General features: G+C 42.6%; 1 protein-coding gene across 1 annotated transcript in view; it reads right to left on the bottom strand.

Annotated features, from left to right (window-relative positions):
* The window catches only part of LOC147361910 (ATP-binding cassette sub-family C member 4-like), a 173,905-nt gene that overhangs the window by 89,696 nt on the left and 60,633 nt on the right, over positions 1-23,576 (bottom strand). The window contains 7 exon segments of the mRNA XM_086330240.1: positions 1,289-1,435; positions 9,496-9,590; positions 10,291-10,328; positions 11,083-11,223; positions 12,584-12,781; positions 16,053-16,149; positions 23,274-23,360. Of these exon segments, the coding sequence (XP_086186366.1) occupies positions 1,289-1,435; positions 9,496-9,590; positions 10,291-10,328; positions 11,083-11,223; positions 12,584-12,781; positions 16,053-16,149; positions 23,274-23,360 (803 nt within the window).

Here is a 23,576-nt window from a genome sequence, read left to right as displayed (position 1 = left end):
TCGTACAGCTAGTTGATGGCCAGGCCAAGGCTACTGCTGTCCTCCCTCCAGTCACATCCCTGCCTCATCAGGCCCTGCCAATCATGACCTGCCAAAACAAAGCCACCCTGGGCCTCAGCACAAATCTAACCAACTGAACAGAGTGGCATGTGTGCTGATGAACTACTTCTTCACAGAAACCCAGGTCAGGAGGCTACCTTCCAAACAAAGCAAGACAGATCAAAGGCCTCAGGGTGGAGGAAGCAACCACTGGGAAACCTTTAGGGACACTCTTACTTAATACTGTAGATCCACCTGCTATATACGACAAGACATCTTTAATGTAACCACAAGTCCACTGTAAAACTAGAGTTCATTTTATTGAAGAGGACTGTTTACATTTCACTAATCTTGTATTTTAATTAATTTTACATTACCATTTAGGTAAAACTCAAAATATGAGCACATATCAGAGCTCTGTGGTCCCAGAAATGGATGGACAATGAAAGAGAGAAACATACAGCCTGTCTTTTGTAGAGATATTCCTGGAAGAAGGTATTTCCTAGTTAGCTTAACACTATGTAACACAGCCAACGTTTCAAAACTAGTCAAAAACATATTTCAACACGTTTTCATCATCTGTTGGATGTTTCAAATGACAAATGGACTCCTAAATCATCCTGTAAACATTCATGTATTTTTACAGAATGAATGCTGCTGCTAAGTCACTTCAGTCGTGTCCAACTCTGTGTGACCCATTAGACGGCAGCCCAACAGGCTCCCCCGTCCCTGGGATTCTCCAGGCAAGAACACTGGAGTGGGTTGCCATTTCCTTCTCCAATGCATGAAAGTGAAAAGTGAAAAGTGAAATTGAAGTCGCTCAGTCATGTCCGATTCTTAGTGACCCCATGGACTGCAGCCCACCAGGCCCCTCCATCCATGGGATTTTCCAGGCAAGAGTACTGGAGTGGGGTGCCATTGCCTCCTCCACAGATATGAATAAATTGGAATAAAAGCTTATATGTTCCTACATTCACATTTTCTCTGGTAGGAAAAATTACCAATGAAGATTTTTGTAGAAAATGAATAAACATACACAGTGATTTTCTTCCAAGCATCTCTTCCATTTTCAAATACAAAAATGTAATCAGGCACTAAATGTGTTAACAAGACATATTCACTAAGAAACATGTATACCTGTGATGGATTCATTTTGATATTTGGCAAAGCTAATACAATTATGTAAAGTTTAAAAATAAAATAAAATTTAAAAAATAAAAAAAGAAAGAAACTTGAGTGTCTGACTTACCTATTGGATTTCTATGGAAGAACAATACTGGAGCTCTTAAAATGGTCTCCAACATTTTGTTGTGCAAAGTTTGTGAAGAATTAACAAGGATGTAGAATATCAACAGAGACTTTGTGATGCCAAAAAGGATAGTAGACACAGTTAACCCTGAAATAAAGAAACATCACTTAGCACAAGATCTCGTCTTATCCTCGATCATGCTAAAGCACAGCAGGCAGTTTAAAAAGATACTGTATATTTCATTCTATAAATAAAAATTGTGTAGATATTTATATATACAGAATACAGAATAAAAACATATATATATAAATATATATACATATATATAAAGTAGATTCTGTAGGAGTTTAATGCTTTCAAAAATACATTTATAAAGAAAAATATTAAAATCACTGTTTTCCTCTCACTAAATAGAAACAACATGGGGGGAAATGTGTAAAGTGCAGTTTCATTCTAGGCTTGCCTAATTCAATTACAAGTTCTAATAAAACTTAAAATAAAGATAATTATACAAGTAGCTAATCTTCCTTTCTCTATATTTAAAATCTCATTATTTACAACATGTCCCATAATCTAAAAGTAAGGTATGCTTTGATGAAAGTGAACATGTTAGGTGCTCAGTCGTGTCATACTCTTTCAAAGTCCATGGACTGTGGACCCCAGGTTTCTCTATCCATGGAATTCTCCAGTCAATTCTCTATCCATGGAATTCTCCACGCAAGAATACTGGAATGGGTTGCCATTCCCTTCTCCAATACTTTGCTACCAGCACATGAATTAACAGGGAAAAGAAGAAATGATCTATCATTTCCTTGTAATTTACAAGGAAATTTACTTCGACTGTGTGGATCACAATAAACTGTGGAAAATTCTGAAAGAGATGGAAATACCAGAGCACCTGACCTGCTTCTTGAGAAATCTATGTGCAGGTCAGGAAGCAACAGTTAGAACTGGACATGGTTTTCTATATATAAGTCTTTAGTTTCTTTAGGTCAATATATTCCTAAGTATTTCATTCTTTTTGTTGCAATGGTGAATGGAATTATTTCCTTAATTTCTCTATTTTCTCATTATTAGTGTATAGGAATGCAAGGGATTTCTGTGTGTTGATTTTATATCCTGCAACTTTACTGCAGCACTGTTTATAATAGCCAGGACATGGAAGCAACCTAGATGTCCATCAGCAGATGAATGGATAAGAAAGCTCTGGTACATATACACGATGGAGTATTACTCAGCCATTAAAAAGAATACATTTGAATCAGTTCTAATGAGGTGGATGAAACTGGAGCCTATTATACAGAGTGAAGTAAGCCAGAAAGAAAAACACCAGTACAGTATACTAATGCATATATATGGAATTTAGAAAGACAGTAACAACAACCCTGTATGCGAGACAGCAAAAGAGACACAGAGGTATAGAACAATCTTTTGGATTCTGTGGGAGAGGGAGGGTGGGATGATTTGGGAGAATGACATTAAAACATGTATAATATCATATAAGTAACAAATCGCCAGTCCAGGTTCAATGCAGGATACAGGAAGCTTGGGGCTGGTGCACTGGGATGACCCAGAGGGATGGTATGGGGAGGGAGGTGGGACGGGGCTTCAGGATGGGGAACACATGTACAACCACGGCAGATGCATGTTGATGTATGGCAAAACCAATACAATATTGTAAAGTAAATAATAATAATAATAATAATTTAAAAATATATAAAACTTAAAAAAAGAACTGGACATGGAACAACAGACTGGTTCCAAATAGGAAAAGGAGTACGTCAAGGCTGTATATTGTCACCCTGCTTATTTAACTTATATCCGGAGTACATCATGAGAAAAACTGGGCTGGAAGAAGCACAAGCTGGAATCAAGATTGCTGGGAGAAATATCAATTATCTCAGATATGCAGATGACACCACCCTTATGGCAGAAAGTGAAGAGACACTAAAAAACCTATTGATGAAAGTGAAAGTGGAGAATGAAAAAGTTGGCTTAAAGCTCAACATTCAGAAAACGAAGATCATGGCATCCGGTCCTATCACTTCATGGGAAACAGATGTGGAAACAGTGTCAGACTTTATTTTTGGGGGCTCCAAAATCACTGCAGATGTTGACTGCAGCCATGAAATTAAAAGACGCTTACTCCTTGGAAGGAAAGTTATGACCAACCTAGATAGCATATTCAAAAGCAGAGACATTACTTTGCCAACAAAGTTCCGTCTAGTCAAGGCTATGGTTTTTCCAGTGGTCGTGTATGGATGTGAAAGTTGGACTGTGAAGAAAGCTGAGTGTCCAACAATTGATGCTTTTGAACTGTGGTGTTGGAGAAGATTCTTGAGAGTCCCTTGGACTGCAAGGAGATCCAACCAGTCCATTCTGAAGGCGATCAGCCCTGGGATTTCTTTGGAGGGAATGATGCTAAAGCTGAAATCCCAGTACTTTGGCCACCTCATGCGAAGAGTTGACTCATTGGAAAAGACTCTGATGCTGGGAGGGATTGCGGGCAGGAAGAAAGGAGGACGACAGAGGATGAGATGGCTGAATGGCATCACCAACTCGATGGACGTGAGTTTGAGTGAACTCTGGGAATTGGTGATGGACAGGGAGGCCTGGTGTGCTGCGATTCATGGGGTCGCAAAGAGTCGGACACGACTGAGAGACTGAATTGAACTGAACAGAAAGTAGCTTTTCAAGAACCTACTGTGTAGCACAGGGAACTCTACTTAATGCTCTGTGGCAACCTAAATGGGAAGGAAATCCAAAGAGAAGATACATGTTCAAGTAATTCACTTAGCTGTACAACAGAAACTAACACAACATTGGAAAGAAACTATAATAAAAATTAAAATATTAAAAATAAAGTAGCTACTTCTATTCCCATGTAGCTGTTAAGAGTATGAAAAGACCATGTTAAGTTTCAAGTGGATAATCTCTTAAATAATTGAACTGCAAGAGACTACAAAATATATTTTGACATGAGATAATCTAAACAAGATAATCTAATCTCTCACTATCTTATAGAACCCCAACGGATTTGTAAATAACTATAATCATTTAAATTTATGTCTTATCATGACATAAACCAGTACTATGCATACAAAAATTAAAAAAGCCTTCCAAACATCTCTTCAACTCACAATGCTATATATAGAGGGGATAACTTTGGCAATATATATTCCATCAAGTATGTTTTTCCATTCAGCTGCCACATAAGTGTTATTTAAATTCTGAAAGCTGCTTAAATTCCTGAATTCCGTCAATAGGTATTTGCCTTAGCCCACCATCCTATATGAATGTGTAACAGAATCCCTTCCTTCTTCTTTAAGCCCTCATTGTCCACCAATTCAGAAGGTAAACAGCTGGTAGATTCAAGTTTCTTATCAAGTGATCAATAAAATAAATACCAAATTTCAATGAGAGGATTTTTACATAACTTACTCATTGTAGAAAGCTTGTACAAGCATTTCCTTTGAGGATATTTAAATTTTTACTTAATTAAAAATTTTATTGGGGTATAGTTGCTTTACAATGTTGTGTTAGTTTCTGCTGTTCAACAAAGCAAATCAGCTATATGTATACATATATCCCCTCCCTCTTGGACCTCCCTTCCCCCTTCCCTCCCCTCTAGGTCATCGCAGAGCCCTGAGCTGAGCACCTTGTATTATACAGCAGCTTCCCACTAGCTATCTGTTTTACACATGGTAGTGTACATATGTCAATCCTAATCTCCCCATTCATCTCCCTCACTATCCCACTTGCACTCTGAGTCCAAACATCTATTCTCTGTATCTATGACTCTGTTTGTCCCCTGCAAAGAGGTTCACCTGTACCATTTTTCTAGATTCCATGTTGTTGTTGTTCAGTCGCCAAGCTGTGTCCAAGTCTTTGCAACCCCATGGACTGCAGCACGCCAGGCTTCCCTGCCCCTCATCATCTTGCCGAATTTGCCCAAGTTGATGAATCGGTGGTGCCATCCAACCATCTCATCCCCTGTCACCCTTTTCTCCTTCTGCCTTCAGCCTTTCCCAGAATTGGGGTCTTTTCCAGTGAGTCAGCTGTTTACATCAGGAGGCCAAAGTATTGGAGCTTCAGCTTCAGCATCAGTCCTTCCAATGAGTATTCAGGGTTGATTTCCTTTAAGATTGACTGGTTTGATCTCCCTACTGTCCGAGGGATGCTCAAGAGTCTTCTCCAGCACCACAGTTTGAAAGCATCAATTCTTTGGTGCTCAGGTTTCTTTATAGCCCAGCTCTCACATCCTTACATAACTACTGGAAAGACCATAGCCTTGAGTATACGGACCTTTGTCAGCAAAGTGATGTCTCTGCTTTTTAGCACACTATCTAGGTTTGTCATAACTTTCCTGCCAAGAGGCAATCATTGTCTAATTTCATGGCTACAGTCACCATCCGCAGTGATTTTAGAGCCCAGGAAGAGGAAATCTATCACTGCTCCCAGATTTTCCCCTTCTGTTTGCCATGAAGTGATGGGACTGGATGCCATGATCTTAGTTTCTTTAATATTCAGTTTTAAGTTGGCTTTTTCACTCTCCTTTGTCACCCTCATCAAGAAACTCTTTAGTTCCTTTTTGCTTTCTGCCATTTGAGTGGTATCATCCACATATCTGAGGTTGATACTCTCCAGCAATCTTGACTCCAGCTTGTAACCCATCCAGCCCAGCATTTCACATGATGTGCTCTGTGTATAAGTTAAATAAATGGGGTGACAACAAACAGCCTTGTTGTACACCTTTCTCAATCCTGAACCAATCAGTTGTCCCATACAGGGTTCTAATGGTTGCTTCTTGACCTGCATACAGGTTTCTTAGGAGGCAGGTTAAGATGGTCTGGTATTCCCATCTCTTTAAGAGTTTTCCACAGTTTGTTATGATCCACACAGTCAAAGGCTTTAGCTTAGCCAATGAAACAGAGGTAGATGTTGTTCTGGAATTCCCTTGCTTTCTCTATGATCCAGAAAATGTTGACAATTTGATCTCTGATTCCTCTGCCTTTTCTAAATGCAGGTTGAACATCTGGAAGTTCTCAGTTCACATAATGATGAAAACTAACTTGAATGATTTTGAGCATAATGTTACTAGCATGGGAGATGAGTGCAATTGTCTGGTGGACTGAACATTCTTTAATATTGCCCTTCTTGGAAATTGGGATAAGGATTAACCTTTTCCAGTCCTGTGGCCACTGCTGGGTTTCCCAAATTTGCTGACACATTGAGTGCAGCACTTTAAATCTTTTAGAATTTTAAATAGCTATGCTGGAATTCCATCACCTCCACTAGCTTTATAGGCAGCAGTGCTTCCTAAGACTCACTTGACATTACACTCCAGAATGTCTGGCTCTGAGTGACAGGCTACATCATCATGGTTATCCAGATCATTAAGATCTTTATTGTATAGTTCTGTGTATTCTTTTCATCTCTTCTTGATCTCTTTTACTTTAATTAGGACTTTACCATTTCTGTCTTATATTGTGCCCGTCTTTGGATGAAATGTTCTTTTGATATTTCCAATTTTGTTGTAGAGATCTCTAGCCTTACCCTTTCTGTTGTTTTCCTCTATTTCTTTGTATCGTCCATTGATGAAGGCCTTCTGGTCTCTCCTTGCTATTCTCTGGAACTGCATTTAGTTCTAGGAAGTCTTCTAGGTTTCAAGGAACTGGTCAACTTCAGTTTCTTTGGCAAAGGTGGTTGGGATATAGACTTGGATTACTGAGGTGTTGAATGGATTGATTGCCTTGGAAATGAACCGAGGTCATTCTGTTATTTTAAGGTTGCACCCAAGAACTGCATTTTGGACTCTTGTTGATTATGAGGGCTATTCCATTTCTTCTAAGCAATTCTTGCCCACAGTAGTAGATATAATGGTCATCTGAATTAAATTCACCCATTCCTGTCCATTTGAGTTCACTGATTCCTAAGATGTTGATGTTTACTCTTACCGTCTCCTGCTTGACCACATCCAATTTACCTTGATTCATGGACCTAACCTTGATTCATGGACCTAACATTCAAGGTTCCTATGCAATACTGTTCTTTTTTTTTTTTTCTTTATTTTTTAAAATTATTTTTTACTTTGGTTAAAAAATATCGTATCAACTAAAATGCAATACTGTTCTTACAGCATCAGATTTTATTTTCACTACCAGACACATCCACAACTGAACGCATTTCCACTGTGGCCCAGCCACTTCATCCTGTCTGGAGCTATTAGTAGTTGTCTTCTGCTCTTTACCAGTAGCATATTGGACACCTTCTGACCTGGGGGGCTAAACTTTTGGTGTCATATCTTTTTGCCTCTTTATGCAGTGCCTGGGCTTTTCTCATGGCTAGTACACTGGGGTGGTTTGCCACTCCCTCCTCCAATGGATCACATTTTATCAGAACTCTCGAATATGACCCGTCAGTCTTAGGTGGCCCTACACGGCACATATCATAGCTCCATTGAGTTATACAAGCCCCTTCGCCATGATAAGCCAATGATCCATGAAGAGGCTAGATTTCATATATATGCATTAACACAAGTATTTTTTTTTCTGTTTTTCTCTTTCTGACTTACTTTACTTTGTATGACAGACTCTATGTCTATCTATGTCTCGACAAATGATCTATTCCATTCCTTTCTATGGATGAGTAATCTTCCAGTGTACACGTGTGTTAGTTGCTCAGTCATATCTGACTCTTTGCAACCCCATGGACTGTAGCCTGCCAGGCTCCTCTGTCCATGGAATTCTCTAAGCATGAATACTGGAGTGGGTTACCATGCCCTTATCCAAGGGTTCTTCTCAACTCAGGGATCAAATCCAGGTCTCCCTCATTGCAGGCAGATTCTTTACCATTTGAGCTACCCAGAAGCCCCTCTTCCCCAACCCAGTGTATATATGTACCATAAATGAGATGAAAAGACAGCCCTGAGAATAGGAGAAAAGAATTATAACTGACCAGGGATTAATCTTCACAATATACAAACAGCTCATGCAGCTTAAAAAAAAAAAAAAAAAAGACAAAAACAACCCAATCAAAGAATGGGCAGAAGACCTATATAGACCTTTCTCCAAAGAAGACATACGATAGCCAAGAGGCATATGAAAAGATGCTCAATATCATTATTAGAGAAATATAGATCAAAACTACCAGTCAGAATGGCCATCATAAAAAATATACAAACAGTAAATGCTAGAGAAGGTGTGGAGAAAAGGGAACTTTCTTGCACTGTTAGTAGGAATGTAAATTGATACAGTCATTATGGAGAACAGTTTGGAGGTTCCTTAAAAAATTGAAAATAGAACTACCGTATGACTCAGCAATCCCACTACTGCACATATACCTTGAGAAAACCATAATTCAAAAAGACACATGCACCCCAGTGTTCACAGCAACACTATTTACAAAAGCTAGGACATGGAAGCAACCTAAATGTCCATCAACAGATGAATGGATAAAGAAGGCATTTAAAATTTTTGTTAAAGACATCCTTTAAATACTATATAACGCTATGCTATATATATTCTAAATACTCTTGTCAATAGAGAGAGTCATGTTAATATTAGTCTGGCAAGCCAAATTTTAAATCAATCCCACAGTTGAGGAGGAGGTACCACTGTAATCTCAGGTTAAGAAAGAGAAAGAATCCTAATTCCAGACACTGGATTTCCCCTTCTTAGCTTCTCAAGTTATTAGTGAAGGCCAGGAGGTGAGCAGTGTGGTAAAGGGGAGCTTTGAATACCTGGGAGGGAATAATGTCTTTATTTGTGGCTCATGCTGACAAAGGATTTCATCTAGGATCGATAAAAGCCAGGGTTTATTCAGACAGAATTGGAATAACTGAACCACAGGGTGAGAATACATTTCTAATCCCCTTGGCCGCTCTTATAAGGATATAAGATTTAGCAAAAGCAACTATTACAATAGACAATAGCTACATATTTCTAGCGGCTGATTTTCTCAATATGCAATCATGATTTAACTACCAAAATCCAGTATGGAGCAAATTAAGAGTCTTCATTCAACCTCTTTTCTTTTGGTAGATCTTTAAAATAATTATTCTGATTAATTCACAGAGTAAATGTGATTCAGACACTTCATTTGTTAAGACATTAATGAATTACTCTGGAAGCCCTCGTTGTTCACACAGACTCATTGTAATACACACCTTAAACTCTGGAATTATAGAGCAGATGACTCAACTTTACCTGAATAAACTCCTAAGTACCAGTTCAGAATGAACACTACAGCTTCATTTTCTTTTACTAATGCCCCAGAATATAGGTCACTTTGTAAATTCGCCCTATGGAACAGAAAATAAAAAATATTACACTACAGATACACATAGAATTTACACAAATATCACAAAAAATTACCTCAATTCAAGAAATGTATTTTATGCTGGAAAGTGTTCCCCAGCCCACAAGGCCCTGTGTATGTCTCCCTTTAAAAATTTGAATTGAGATTTTCATTTTTCAAAATTATCTGTGAAGACAGACTTGGAAGATAAACTTTTAGTTGCTGAGGGCAAGGAGTGTTAGAGAGTTTGGATGCTCATGCACATGCTGCTATACATAAAACAGGTAACCAACAAGGGCTTACTGTACAGCACATGGAACTCTGCCCAACGTTACATGGCAGCCTGGATGGGAGGGAAGTTTGGGGGAGAATGGATACTTGTATATGTATGGCTGCATCCCTTCACTGCTCAAATGAAACTATCACAATATTGTTGATTTGCCATGGTCGAGTACAATATTAAAAGTTCCAAAAAAGAAAAAAAAAATTGTCTGTGAAGAAGCTGCTGAAGGGAGGGACATGGGGAGAAACCACAGAGGGATCACACACCACCCGTAGGAACTTTCATTTTTATTCAGGGAACCTGTGAGAGGCTCAGAAGAGGAGGCTGATCTAGCCCCATCTCTCCCCCTGACTCTGTGGGAAAGTGAGGCTTTCTTTGTGTAGATTTCAGAGTACTTTGGGTCAGACCAAGAATCACTCACCAGAATGCAAGCCACCAATCCTGCAGGACATAGGCAACCTGGAGCAGGAAACAGCAGTCACTCACACACTGACATCACTGAGCCTCACACCCCGCTCACTAGGATGGGGGACAGAAAGGCTCCAGAACATGGAGACGGTCCTTCCGGCTCAGGTCTGTGCCAAGCCCCACGCCCCAGATGACCACAGGTCAAGGGAGGGCATCTTACAAGTTAATATCTTTAAAAGAAACCCCCTTTTCCCTATAAGAGTTTGCTCCCCAAATATAATGTACTTCAATGTATATCCAAGTGGACTGCAAAAGGCAGTAATAACAGTACAAATGTTAGGATTTTTCAAAGCAAAAAGCTTGACAGGTACAGTGATGGTCAGTTCCAGTGTCAGCTTGGCTGGGCCAGTCTCCAGTGATTCAACCAAACAGCCATCCAGATGTTGCCATGAAGGTATTTTGTGGATGATGTTTCATCCATCATCAGAACTTCAGTAGAGGAGATCACTCTCCACACTGCAGTGGCCTCGTCCAGTCAAAAGCCTGAAGAGCAAAATCTGAGGCTTCCTGGAGAAGGAAGAAATTCTGCCTCAAGACAGCAGGGTCAGCTCCTGCCTGAGGTTCCAGCCTGCAGGCCTGCCTTGCTGATTTCACATTCACCAAGCTAGATCCCACAATTGCATGAGCCAAGTTTTTTGAGATAAATCTCTTAATACACATATTTAAAAATAATTCTAAAATAAAGTATAAGTAGTATGTAAATATAAAACTGAGTGCACAAACCAAAATAAACACCCTTACGTACCTGAGCTGCGATGTTTACTAGAATAAGGAAGATGATGACAAGCCAGGCAGCACCACCTGTGAAGTAATTCTTATAGGTCTTAAAACCAACTTTTCCTTCCAAGTGGTCCTCTAGAGGTAGTGTAACCCCTATATTCTCAGACTGGAAGGGGAAAAATGGCAGTGAGAGATGAAATTTTAAATAATGAACCCCAAATTTCAAGAGTTCAACAATGTCCTCCACCGCGAAGCTTTGGGAAACAGACACATGTCATACACTGTTAGGAGTGCAGGATGGTCCATCTCCTATGGAGAAGGGTGTGGGAATATCTGGCCAAATCACATACGCTTTTACCCCTGGACCCAGCCATCCCACTCGTAGGAATCTATGAGAAATAATCAAAGGTCAGTCACATGAAGTTATTAACAGTTGGGTGGCTTTGCTTAAAATAGATCATGACTCTGACACAAAACAAAATCAATTAATGTATAAATGCAGAAACTTGCTCTAAAATAATACACAAAATGATATGGAGATAATGTATCCCTCTAGATGACTGTGTCATTCAATGACAGAAACATAAAACATACTTGGGGTTCAAAATATTAGCCAAATTCAGTAAACTGAGTTCACAGAGAAAGTTGGAGTAATATGAGTTTGGACAGCACATTGCAAGCATATGATTTGAATCTATTTTGTTCCTAAGTTTCAGAGAGTTATTCCTGAGTTTAGAAAGTGAACAGCTAATCCAAATACTTATCAGGATCATTCCAGGCTCCTGGGCTTGGATATTGAGGGATTGGTTATCAAGGGAATATGTTTTTAAGGGAGATCTAGTGCATTTCAGCATTTCTGTCTGGAGGACTTAGAATGAATTATAGAGTCACAGAAGGCTAGGATGTCCTCGCCTCTATCCTGGCCACTGGCATTTAAGGTTGATAAGATGTGGTTCTCAGTCTTGAAAGGTAAGAAAGGAGGACAGGAAGTAACACTGAAGTGTCTACCAGGTGTCAGGTCCTTTGCACACATTACCTCTGGCCAATCACAAACCATCTGACACTGAGGGAAAAAAATACCATCAGTCACATGCAGTGCTAGAGTATTTCAACACCTAGGAAAAGTAGTTGATTTAATGTGGCAACAGCAGGACTCAGTCTAAGGGGGTCTTCACATTAAGCCTTTGGATGCATAAGGGAAGCTGGGGGCCACCAGCATAAATAGGATGTAACTACGGTAAACTGATGAGTTCTCAATCACTGTGAGTCACATAAACCCAGAAATTCATAGCAGTACACCCACTTCTGGTCTCCATAAGATTCTCCATCCTATACCCTAAGGGGAACCCCAAGCAGGCTTGTTCCCCTCATGCTCTTCTAACTCTACCAATTCCATGGAACAAGACTTTAGAAATGTTAGGGTGTACTTTGGGACAAATGAAGATGTCATGAGCAGAGCAGACTGAAGGTCCATGAGACCACCAAGAGCACACAGACCCAGGCACACTGCAGAAAGAGAAACTCACTTCTTGGTCTTCTGGAGCCGCACCTTTCAGTGAGGGTCTGGGAGATTGGAGAGACTGAACCAAAGACTCAGAGATCACAGTGGGAGTTCCTGGAACTGGAGATGGTTCAGACTGCTCATTCCCCTTCTCAAAAAGGGAAAAAATATCTACCCCGGATTTCAGGTACTGAGAGTAAGTTCCTCTTTCCACCATTTTGCCCTAAAATTAAAAAGATGAGAGGAATTAATTGATATTTGATAATATTAAACCAACCTAAATACTAAGCAAAAAAGTTATCTGGTTTTAAATTATGATTTTTGAAAAAAAAAAAAAAAGATCCCTGGGTCTAGAATTCTTGTTGAGAAATCTAGTTCAGTCAACTCAGGACAGAACTGAGCATTGCATTCTCTGCCAAACCCTGTCCCTATGGTAGGTGCTGAGGGATATGAAAGAAATGTGTGCTCGTGTCAAAAATGGAGGCCATTGACATGACTACCCTGGACATTTGGGGAAGGAAGAAGTACAGAGGTTGATGGGAGAATCAGCACAGTCTTCTTAGACAGCATGGAAATTGACAGAAGCCTCATGTGACAATTCCAGGAAAGAAATTTATACTTAACCCAGAGGTGGGCACAAGCACATCTGCATATGGGTAAGAGTCACTCATGAAACCTTCACTGACCACTGTCACTGTCACACTATCATGTGCCCGGCTGGGATAATAGGAACCAGTCCCGGACAGAAAACCCATGAAGAGGCCTCTCCTTGGTCTACAACTGCCCCCACACACTCAGCAAATTCCCAACTGAAAATTCAATATTCCACCTGATAAAGTAATTAAACAAGGAGGCCATGGGGCTGGGGTGGCTCTAAGGCCTTGGCAGTCTGTGCCCACAAACCAAAATCTAAGCCAGAATCAATGCACTCAGATCTGAGAAAAAGCTTAGGAACAACCAACCACAAGCAGCCAACTAGGCTTCCCCAAATCAGGCAACTGCTTAAGCTACAGTCAGTCAAATCATTTTCGTTGAACACATGTGACACATCCTTGCACAGTTTCCCTCCCTAATAAAGTCATATAAAATAATGTGCAGATGTTTCAGTATCTTCTGACTGCATGAAACCAGACTCAGCTGATTCACTCAGTACCAAATAAAACATCAGGGAAAGAAAAACTCAGGATGCAAAACACATCAAATGAGAGCAGCTGTGGTTAAGGCAGGTCAGGTGGAGAGAGCTGGCCCAGGACCCTCGCTGGGACCCCTCTCACCCACTCCCCTGAGGGGGTCCACTGGGAGAAATACAAGGAAGCCTTTGGGTACCATCAGATACTGCAGAACTAGAAAATTATGCAGGATATATTGTGTCTTGTTCCACTTTGGAGGCAAAATTCACACACCTCTTTAATGAAATCACCACTCACCACATCAAATCTGTAATATGCACGATGAAATGACTGGTGGTACAAAGACAGCAATTTCACTCAACAGTCAAGCACTGACATTTCTGGGGGATGAAGGGACAGCCATCAGCTCTGAAGAGAGGGACCCGACAGTGAGGATGGGCCCCAACTCAGGCAGGGGTGCTCACCAGTGGCCAAATGGTTGTTTTGTTAGTACTAAAACTGGGGGTAGTGTCCTCAAAAGAAGCAAAAAGGGGACCCCAAAACATCTAGAGATGGGCAAAATAGGTTATACTCCTGCTCACTGATCCTGTGCTCATAACACTATGAACATTGGAGTTTACACACTAGAATCACCCGCTTTGCACATGAAATCAACTGCTCTCGAGCTTGAGAAACCTTACCCTGCCCCCATTCCTAGAGGAGTGAAGAAGGGCTGACACATGGGACTGCTCCTAGAGAGGCAGGGGTTCTGTATCTTAATAATCTTTCTTGCAGCAGAGATTCTTTTCAGAAGTTAGGGATCTGACCAAGGGCCTGTGGAGCAGTCAGAGGTTAACGATAGAGGTGATGAGACCCAGAGGCAAACAAGCCAAGGAGTGCAGCATCGAACGACCACCAAGTCTGAACACTTCTCACTAATCTCCACCCCACCACCAACCATGCTAGGAGTTGTGGATTGGATGGTGCCCCCTCCTCAGAAAGATGTGCTCAAACATGACACCTGTGAACATGACCTTATTTGGATACAGGGTCATTGCAGATGTAATCAAGTTAAGATGAGGTCACACTGGAGCAAGGTGACCCTAAAACCAGTAAGACCGATGTCACTATGAGAACAGAAGACTGACACAGGGAAAACGGCCATGTGACATCAGAGGCAGAGACCACAGCGCTGCAGCTGGAAGCCAAGGAACACCAAGGAAGGCCCGTGAACACCAGAGGCTGGAGGGAAGGATTCTCCTCTGGAGCCTTCAGGGAGAGCACAGCTCTGCCAGCACCTGGATTTGGGACTTTTAGCCTCCAGAAGAGGGAGATGATAAACTCCTGCTGTCACCCAGCTTGTGGTGCTGTGATACGGCAGCTCTAGAAACTGATACCCTAGGCTGAGCCCACACTTCTGTCTTCTCAGCTTTACTAAGACTCCTAACTGCTTCTTCTGTCACCCTTCCAGTGACCATCAGAGAAATTTCTTAACTCCCACATCAGATGACATCCCTCCTCTGCTCTGGACCGTCTGATGGCTTCCATCCCACAACCGCCCCTTGTCCACTGCTCAGAGACCAGCTCCCTCCCATCCCCTGCTCACTCTCCTCAGACACGCTGGTCTTCCTGCCATTCCTCCAACCTGCCAGGTCAGCTCCTTACTTAGGACCCCCTGCCTCAGACCCCCTCCCCCTGGTGACTGTGTGGCTGCCACCTTCATGTCACTCAGACCCCGTGAGGCACCAGCTCCTCAGGGAGGCCAGGATATCACCTTCTTTGTCACATCCTCCCCATAAAGCAGGAGCCCCGTGAAGGAAGGGCCTTGTCCTCCTGCCACACAGGCTTCCGCATGTACTGGGGATATAGAGACCTGGGCAGGGAGACCAGAGACTGGAGACACCAGCAGAGAGGACGTCTCTGACCCGGGTGCTCAGCTACCCAACCTCGCTTCTGGTGTTAATGGAAGATGCTCTTTTGGCAAACTATGTATGACAATGACCTGGATACCAGCAGATCTTAGAATCTCTAATTTCTAAGTGAGATACTTTGACTTAAGTCATGGAAGAGGAAAGTAAAAAGTTCTAAATAAAACTGCAACATTAACCTTAACAAATTTCATTAGAATAGTGATGATTCAATAACCCTGTGGTTGCACTTTTATACACTTTAGGGTTTATGTGGCTTAGAGTGTAATAGTGACATTTCTATAGGGCTTTAGGTTCATCCTCCAAGACATGAAAACTAGCTCTGAGAAGAAGGGGGCAAAAAACTGAGGGAGAAGAGGGCATTTACCATGAACGCAAGGAGAGTGACCTGCAGGGAGGTCTGTCTTTCAACACACTTGAGTGCTAGCAATTCCACGGATTTCTAGAAATTACTTACATCTTTCAATATCAGAATCTGACTTGCATCTTTTAGGTGCTGCAACTGATGAGTGACTAAGATTGTGATCTTCTCCTTCAAGGCCTGATGAACACACCTACAAATGGAAAAGGCACAGTAAGTAAAAGCACATTAATGGAGTGCCTCAAACTATAAACCTATATTTTGAAAACAGTGAGACAAAGACCACACAGCAGTGAAAGATCTTTAGGTTAAATATCAAATCAGTAAAAAAATTGAATAAACATAAATCAATTAATCCAACTAGGTTCTTAAATTTATCAGCAGCAAATTTGAATCTAGTGCTATAAAAAATTCTTAAAACCAGTCTACTGAAGGAGGCAAAAACAGCTAAGTTTTTCCTCTAAAACTCAGCTTAACAATTATTTACATGTTTCATAAAGGAAAACAACTAATACTGAGACTTCAAAACTTGACTAAACTAAAACACTGCTGCTGCTGCTGCTAAGTCGCTTCAGTCGTATCCGACTCTGTGCGACCCCATAGACGGCAGCCCACCAGGCTCTCCGTCCCTAGGATTCTCCAGACAAGAACACTGGAGTGGGTTGCCATTTCCTTCTCCAATGCATGAAAGTGAAAAGTGAAAGTGAAGTCACTCAGTTGTGTCCGACTTGTAGCAACCCCATAGACTGCAGCCCACCAGGCTCCTCCATCCATGGGATTTTCCAGGCAAGAGTACCGGAGTGGGTTGCCATTGCCTTCTCCGAACTAAAACACTATTTTATCACTATTCAAGAATGGGAGAAGAGGGATCCATGTCATTTAAAAATGTGTACATTCTTTGCTTTCTAGGTGATTATTTATAATTAATGATGTAAATATTCACAATAAAAAATTAATAGATTCTTGGTAATCTTTGCCAGAGTGCATTTGCTAGACATGTGTTCCTAAAAAATATTACATAGAAAATGAATGCCAGAGTGGCCTCTATCAATCACTACAACATTCCCACTTCCATCCAGGAAGCACGTCTTCTTTCATTTGGAGTGAACACCTTCCACATACGAAAGTAAAAGAACAGAATCCAAATGGCCCAAATCACAGTGGAAATCACCCAATGACTCGGAACACCCACCAGTTGTCTTAGTCAAGACACCCCTCACTATTCAGCCTTAAATTGTTTTCACAGTGAAAAAAAAAAAAAAAAAGCAAAAACTACTCCTACATTTCAAATGTAGACCCCTAGGAACTCAGCCCCAGTGTCATCCCACAAAGTCCACAACCCCTCCAGGGAAGCAAGTGGGTCTGGGGCCCCAATGAACACAGGCAGGGCTCTAGGCAGGTACTCTGGGAGCCTGAGCCCCTTGCAGAGCAAATCGCAGGAACTTGGGCCAGAGTTCAACCTGTGAGTGAATCAGATGGAGAGTCTAGAGGCAGCAGGCTGCAGCTCAGTTCCTCTCTTGAGCCTGACGTCAGATGAGCAACTCAACCTGTTTCTTCATCTCAAGACAAGATCAAACAACTCATGCACATGTACTGAGAAATCAAACCACCAATCTACTCAGCAAATGTCAGCTTTCTTTTCCACTTCTCCCTAACCACGAGCGGTCATGTGCTTTGGACTCGGGTCAGAAAACTCTTAAGGAGACACTCTGGACATTGAGTCTGTGATCAAAAACAAGACCCTGGAATGTAAACACATATACCAGATGTTCGCTAAGTCCAAAAGGATTCATTTTTACATTTTGACATGTGTTAGCTCAGCATTCATACCTAAGTTTCTTGACTAACACCTTTTCAAATTTAGTACTAAAACAGATTTTTTTCTCCTTGATTCATAATTGCCTGCCAATAATCCTTAAAAGGGGATGTTAATCAAATCTGACAGGGTGTTGTGTCCAAGATGAACCAACCCAAAAGTTTTAAGATGTTTTCTTCCTAACATCCCATCACAGATGAGGTAATACAAATAATTACAATGAAGATATCAGTTAATGCCTTTGAATTTTTCATAAATGATGCTTTTATCCAAATCACTAGAAAAATACACCATTTTCCAAGTTTTTATAGATTTCCAAGTCATGCCATAGAAATGACTGAGTCAGCAACCAGTTGTATAACAGTTATTCCTATATAAAGGCTGTGTTAATCCTATGCTGCTACTGCTAAGTCGCTTCAGTCGTGTCCGACTCTGTGCGACCCCATAGACGGCAGCCTATGAGGGTCCCCCATCCCTGGGATTTTCCAGGCAAGAACACTGGAGTGGGTTGCCATTTCCTTCTCCAGTCCCACATATAATCCTATATAAGGGCTCTATTAAGAGGGGACGCAACTTGTGGTGGAGGCGATACAAGTAAGACAGAGGCCCCACCTCTATTCATTCAATCAGCAGAGGTCTGCTGAGGAGCCAGGCACTGTCCTAAGTGCTGAGGATCCACCCACAGGTCAAGACAGAAGACAATACTCTGCACTGTGTACAGGACACAGTGAGCAAGCATAGAAAACCCACTATTGGGTTGTGACCTGTGCTCTGAAGGAAAAAGAAGGGCAGCTGCTGTCTTAGATGGGGAGACATGGGAGCCCTGAGACTGACTGGGGAAACATCCTGGAAGAAGGCACAGGAGGTACAGGGTTCCTGAGACAGAACACGCTGGGCTGAGGTGCCTTCCTGCATTCATAGTTTATGGATGGCAGGCGGTGGTGGTGGTTTAGTGGCTAAGTTGTGTCCACCTCTTGCAACCTCATGGACTGTAGCCCGTCAGGCTCCTCTGTCCATGAGATTTTCCAGGCAAGAATAATGGAGTGGGTTGCCATTTTCTTCTCCAGGGGATCTTCCTGACCCAGGAGTCGAACCCGGGTCTCCACTGCAGACAGATTCTTTCCCAACTGAGCTATAATGGGTGCCAGTGGGACTCATAAATGGTCAAGTGTACCTGCTGAGGGCTGGGGGAAGACAGAGGGCATGGGCACCCCCTGGAAGAGCAGGAGGGAATGACAGGTCCCATCTTCCACCTTCCTTCTGGGTCCTGGGGCACTACTCCCTGGCTCTGGGACAGAGGGACCGGTATGTACAGACAGGGGTGAGAAAGGATCCCCACAGAGCCAGCACAGCTAGATGCCGAGTGGGTGTGGAGATGAGCTGGAAAGGCTGAGGGGGGCAGATGGCAAGGAAACCTGTTTGTTTGAGGACCTGGAGCTGCTTTCTGAATGTGGTGGTGGCAGAGTGTTGTGGGGGGTAGGGGAAGGGCGGGTGGAGGAGGTGTCTGTGAAGGGCTGGAGCAGGTGGGTGAGCTGTGTAGACAGGAGGGTGAGCTGTGTAGACAGGAGGGTGAGCTATGTAGACAGGAGGGTGAGCTGTGTAGACAGCAGCATGGGAGTCTGATCAGGACAGACCCTAATATCTGATGATGCAGGAGGCAGGGGTCTGGCGATGTGGGGCTGAACTGGGATGGGATCCATGGCTGGACACAGGTAAGACTGCATCAGTTCACGTAAGGCCCTCACCTTCTGTAGCTGATAGAATCCACTGTGTTCACAGCATAAAGCTGTAAAAGTCATGAACCTCAATGACCTTGGATATAAATTCATGACTGAAGGAAACTGTTAACGGCAAGCAGAAGTGTGTCATTCATTTGTAATACAAAACCCTCCCCATGACTAAGCTTCCACATGACTACCATATCTCACAGCATATTGTTCCATCCGATTCTATGACTTGAGAACACACTCCAGTTGCTGCTGAGTGGTTTCCTAAATTGCTTTCATGCTCTCTGCTTTAACTTTCCCTAGAGAAAGTGGTTCTGATTACAAACAACAGTCTTAAGCTTGCTTCTATCAAGTATATATCCAAAGCGGTATACTCAAAATATTTGAGAGGATTTTATAAATATCTCCAATGTTTGAAAAAGAACTCAGGAGAACTTCTGCAATCAGCACACTGTACTTGGCACCAAAATACCTTGCTCTCCCCTCCCTGTGACATGGATGCAATGACCAGCAGAATCTGTTCCTGCCCTGATGAAGAACTTGTGCAGATGCTCACAAGATGGGGTGACACACATTTGTGAGCTCAGGGTGGGGCACTGGGAACAAGGAGGCTGAGATACTCACAACACCAGGAAGGTGGGGGTGGGGAATCACTGTCACAGCACTAGCGCCTGTCACTGAACTCATGACAAGACAGAAGGCACTTCTCTAAGAGAAAATTCATCAAGTCATGAACAGGAGAGGCTGGGAAAGAGGGGTCAGATCAGAGAGCTGGAGACCATGCCATGTGTCATCTGCCCTGTTCCCTCTTGTTCTCAAGGATTCTGTACCACTATTCAGGTTTGTATGTGTGTTACAATATACCTAACATGAAATTTACTGTTTCTGCCATTTTAAGCATACAAGTCAGTGGCATTAAGTACATTCACATTGATGTGCAACCATCACCACCATCCATCTCCACAACTCTTATATCACCCCAACACTAAGCATGTTTTATACAAGGGCAGGTTCCACCAAAGTCTAACAACGCCTGCTTAGTGGACATGGAATCCCAGCTCCTAGCCAGCTCCTAGTGTCCAGAGCCCAGAGCTCCTCACAGGTCTCCCTCTCACATTTGTTGACTCTGCTGAAGTCTCTACTTTGCTATTCTGGACTTGTTGTAAATCAATCATGTCCCCTCAGTTTCACATGTGGTCACCTGAGTCTTCAGTACCTTAGAATTTGGTGTCATGGACTTTAAAAAGGTAATCATTACCCTTAATTATACTGAATCTAATTTAATCTGACTGGTATACTTAGATGAAGAGACTAAGATACAAGGACAGAGACACAAGCATGAAATCAATGAAGTTAGAACACACCCCCTCACCATGCACAAAAATAAACTCAAAATGGCTTAAATATTTAATCATAAGACGTGACACCATAAAACTCCCAGTAGAGACTATAGGCAAAACATTCTGTGACATAAATTATACCAATGTTTTCTTAGGTCAGTCTCCTAAGGCAACAGACATATAAGCAAAAATATACAAATGGGGGCTTCCCTGGTGGCTCAGTGGCAAAGAATCCACCTGCCAGTGCAGGAGACACAGGATCCCTCCCTGGTCCAGGAAGATCCCACATGTGCAAAGCACCTCAGCCAATGCATCATAACTACTGAGCCTGTGCTCTGGGGCCCAGTAACCGCAACTACTAAGCCCACACACCATAGAGCCCGGGCTCTGCAACGAGAGAAGCCACCACAATGAGAAGTCCATGCATCACAGCTAGAGAGTAGCCCCTGCCCACTACAACTAGAGAAAACCCAAACTGTGTGAGGACACAGTGAGGGGATGTGGTCAGAAGCCAAGGAGAGAGGTCTCAGGAAAAACCAAACCACCCACACCTTGAACCTGTAGCCTCAAAAACTGTGAGAAATTTAATTTCTATTCTTTGAGCACCCCTATCTGTGACGACTTGCTATAGACTGAATGTTTTACTCCTCAAAAGTCATCTATTGAGACCTAATCCCAACTGTGTTGGTATTAGGAGGTGGGGCTGTCGGGAGGGACCAGGTCATGAGGATGGAGCCTGAATGAAAGGAATTAGTGCCCTGATAAAAGGAACCACACGGCTCCCTCATCTCTGCCACCACGTGAGGCCGCAGGAATTGGATCCTCACCAGACTGAATCTTTCAGCACCCTGACTTGGACTTTCCCAGCCTCCAAAACCATGAGATAAAAACTTGTTATTTGTAAAGCCACTCAGCTCTGGTGTCCTGTGAGAGCAGCCTGGACAGACACAGTCCTAGAAACTAACACAGGACCTGAGAGCAAGAATTTCCAAACAGCTTCTCTCTGCTGAACACTCCGCCTCCTCCAGACGAGGACATGCTTGCTATTCTCCTCACAGCCTTAATTTTTCCTCCCTCCACACCTGAGCTTCTACTCTTGCTTCAGCAAAGGACTGGGTCCTTGTCTCAGCCTCCACACACCTGCCCAGCCTGCAGGCCCCCAGGGTACTTTCTGCCCAGCCCTGGGCACAGGGAGCTTTCCAACTTCAGTGAAAGCCTCCAGTTGATACTTCCACTTTACATTCAGCACTTAAACTATCCTATATTAAAACACTCTAAACCCTGACTCTGCTGAGCTTTCTCCCAGGGATCTGTTTTAACAAGCTCCACGTAGAGACAGGTTTCTTAGAAGCAGGAATGAGAGCTGGGCATCCTAGTCTCCCTTATTCTGCCCAGTGTGGGTCCTTCCCCTCTCCTGGCTCACTGTCCTCCTTGTAAACTAAGCGGTTTTGTGCAGTAACGCATTGATCTCAGTGCACACAGCAGGGTGTTTATAAGTGCAGCTGGAAGGCTCATTGACTTTAACAAAGCGAACAACAGCAAGCAACCTGACCATGGGGGAGATGTGAAGGCTGTTTTAGGACAAAAACAAGTTCGCAAGGCTTTCAAAAAGGCCAGTCTAGACTCCACAAGAGACCTCAGTCAGTGTGTGTTAGGACACATTATACACAGAAAAGAATCAGAGTTGTTCTACTTTAGTCATTGTGTAGCCAACCAGGAGCCACTGACAAGTTCTACATTTTAGAAACAGGAATGAGAGTCAAGACTTAAGCCAGATTATAGGTGACACTACATTGTAGTGTCTAAGTATTAATTCTAGTAAGCATCCATGAAATAACATGAAATGATTGAAATCATACTCAGATGTGGAATAAATGATTCTCAAATTCTAGACTTTATTAAGCCTAACCTTAATAAAGACTTTATTTCCAAAGTGATAGGATAACAAGCATAAACCAACAGGGTCGTTCCATGGAAGCCCTATGTCAGTACCAAAAACTTGGCTTCTAACATGCCTTAAGCAAATGATGGAGGAAAAAAACTGGCAGCCAAGTACCAGGTTATAGAGTCTCACTCTCTGATTTAAAAACCCTACATCATCTTCTTATTCCTGGCATCTGGATCCACCCGGAGTGTCTAGTAATCAACTGCAAGTAGCAGCAGGGAAATTGCCATCTATTTGTCACTCCCTAAAGCACAGACCCCACTGGCCCCCACACACTGGAAGCACCTGCTGTATTTTCCTGTCCTGACCTCATCAGGATGCAAGATTTCTCTAGGACAGATCTTCTGTGGAGGGAAGGGAGGGGAGGGAGGGACACCAGGGCAGAGGGAGCTGAGTGTCCTGGAGCACAAAGACTTTTTTGAGATCTCTTCCATCATCTCTGAAGGGCTCTTGGAAAGAAGAAACGATGGAAAATAGGAGCAAACTCACCGTTCGAACAAGTGCCTGCTGACTCCTGCATCCACTGCGCTCAGCGGATCGTCCAGGAGGTAGATGTCTGCGTCCTGATACACGGCTCTAGAAAACGTAGAGAGATGTCAGGAGAGGACACTTCACACTCCCTGGGTCTCATCTCTGAATCATAATGGTGTCCAACAACTTCATGTCCCTACCAGGAGTCCAGGGAAAGGGCCAAGACCCTGCATCACACAGGCCCATCCAGTGAGCAGGGTCTGTGTGCTTATGTCCACTAGGAGCTGCGGAAGAGAAGGGGCAGGATGGCAACTGAAACCA

Source organism: Bos grunniens, chromosome 12 (genome assembly GCF_055505025.1).
Source record: "Bos grunniens cultivar Pamir isolate PY7600 chromosome 12, Bosgru_T2T1.0, whole genome shotgun sequence".
NCBI lineage: Eukaryota > Metazoa > Chordata > Mammalia > Artiodactyla > Bovidae > Bos > Bos grunniens.
Note: the sequence above shows the minus strand (reverse complement) of the source record. Positions and strands in the feature narration are given on the sequence as shown.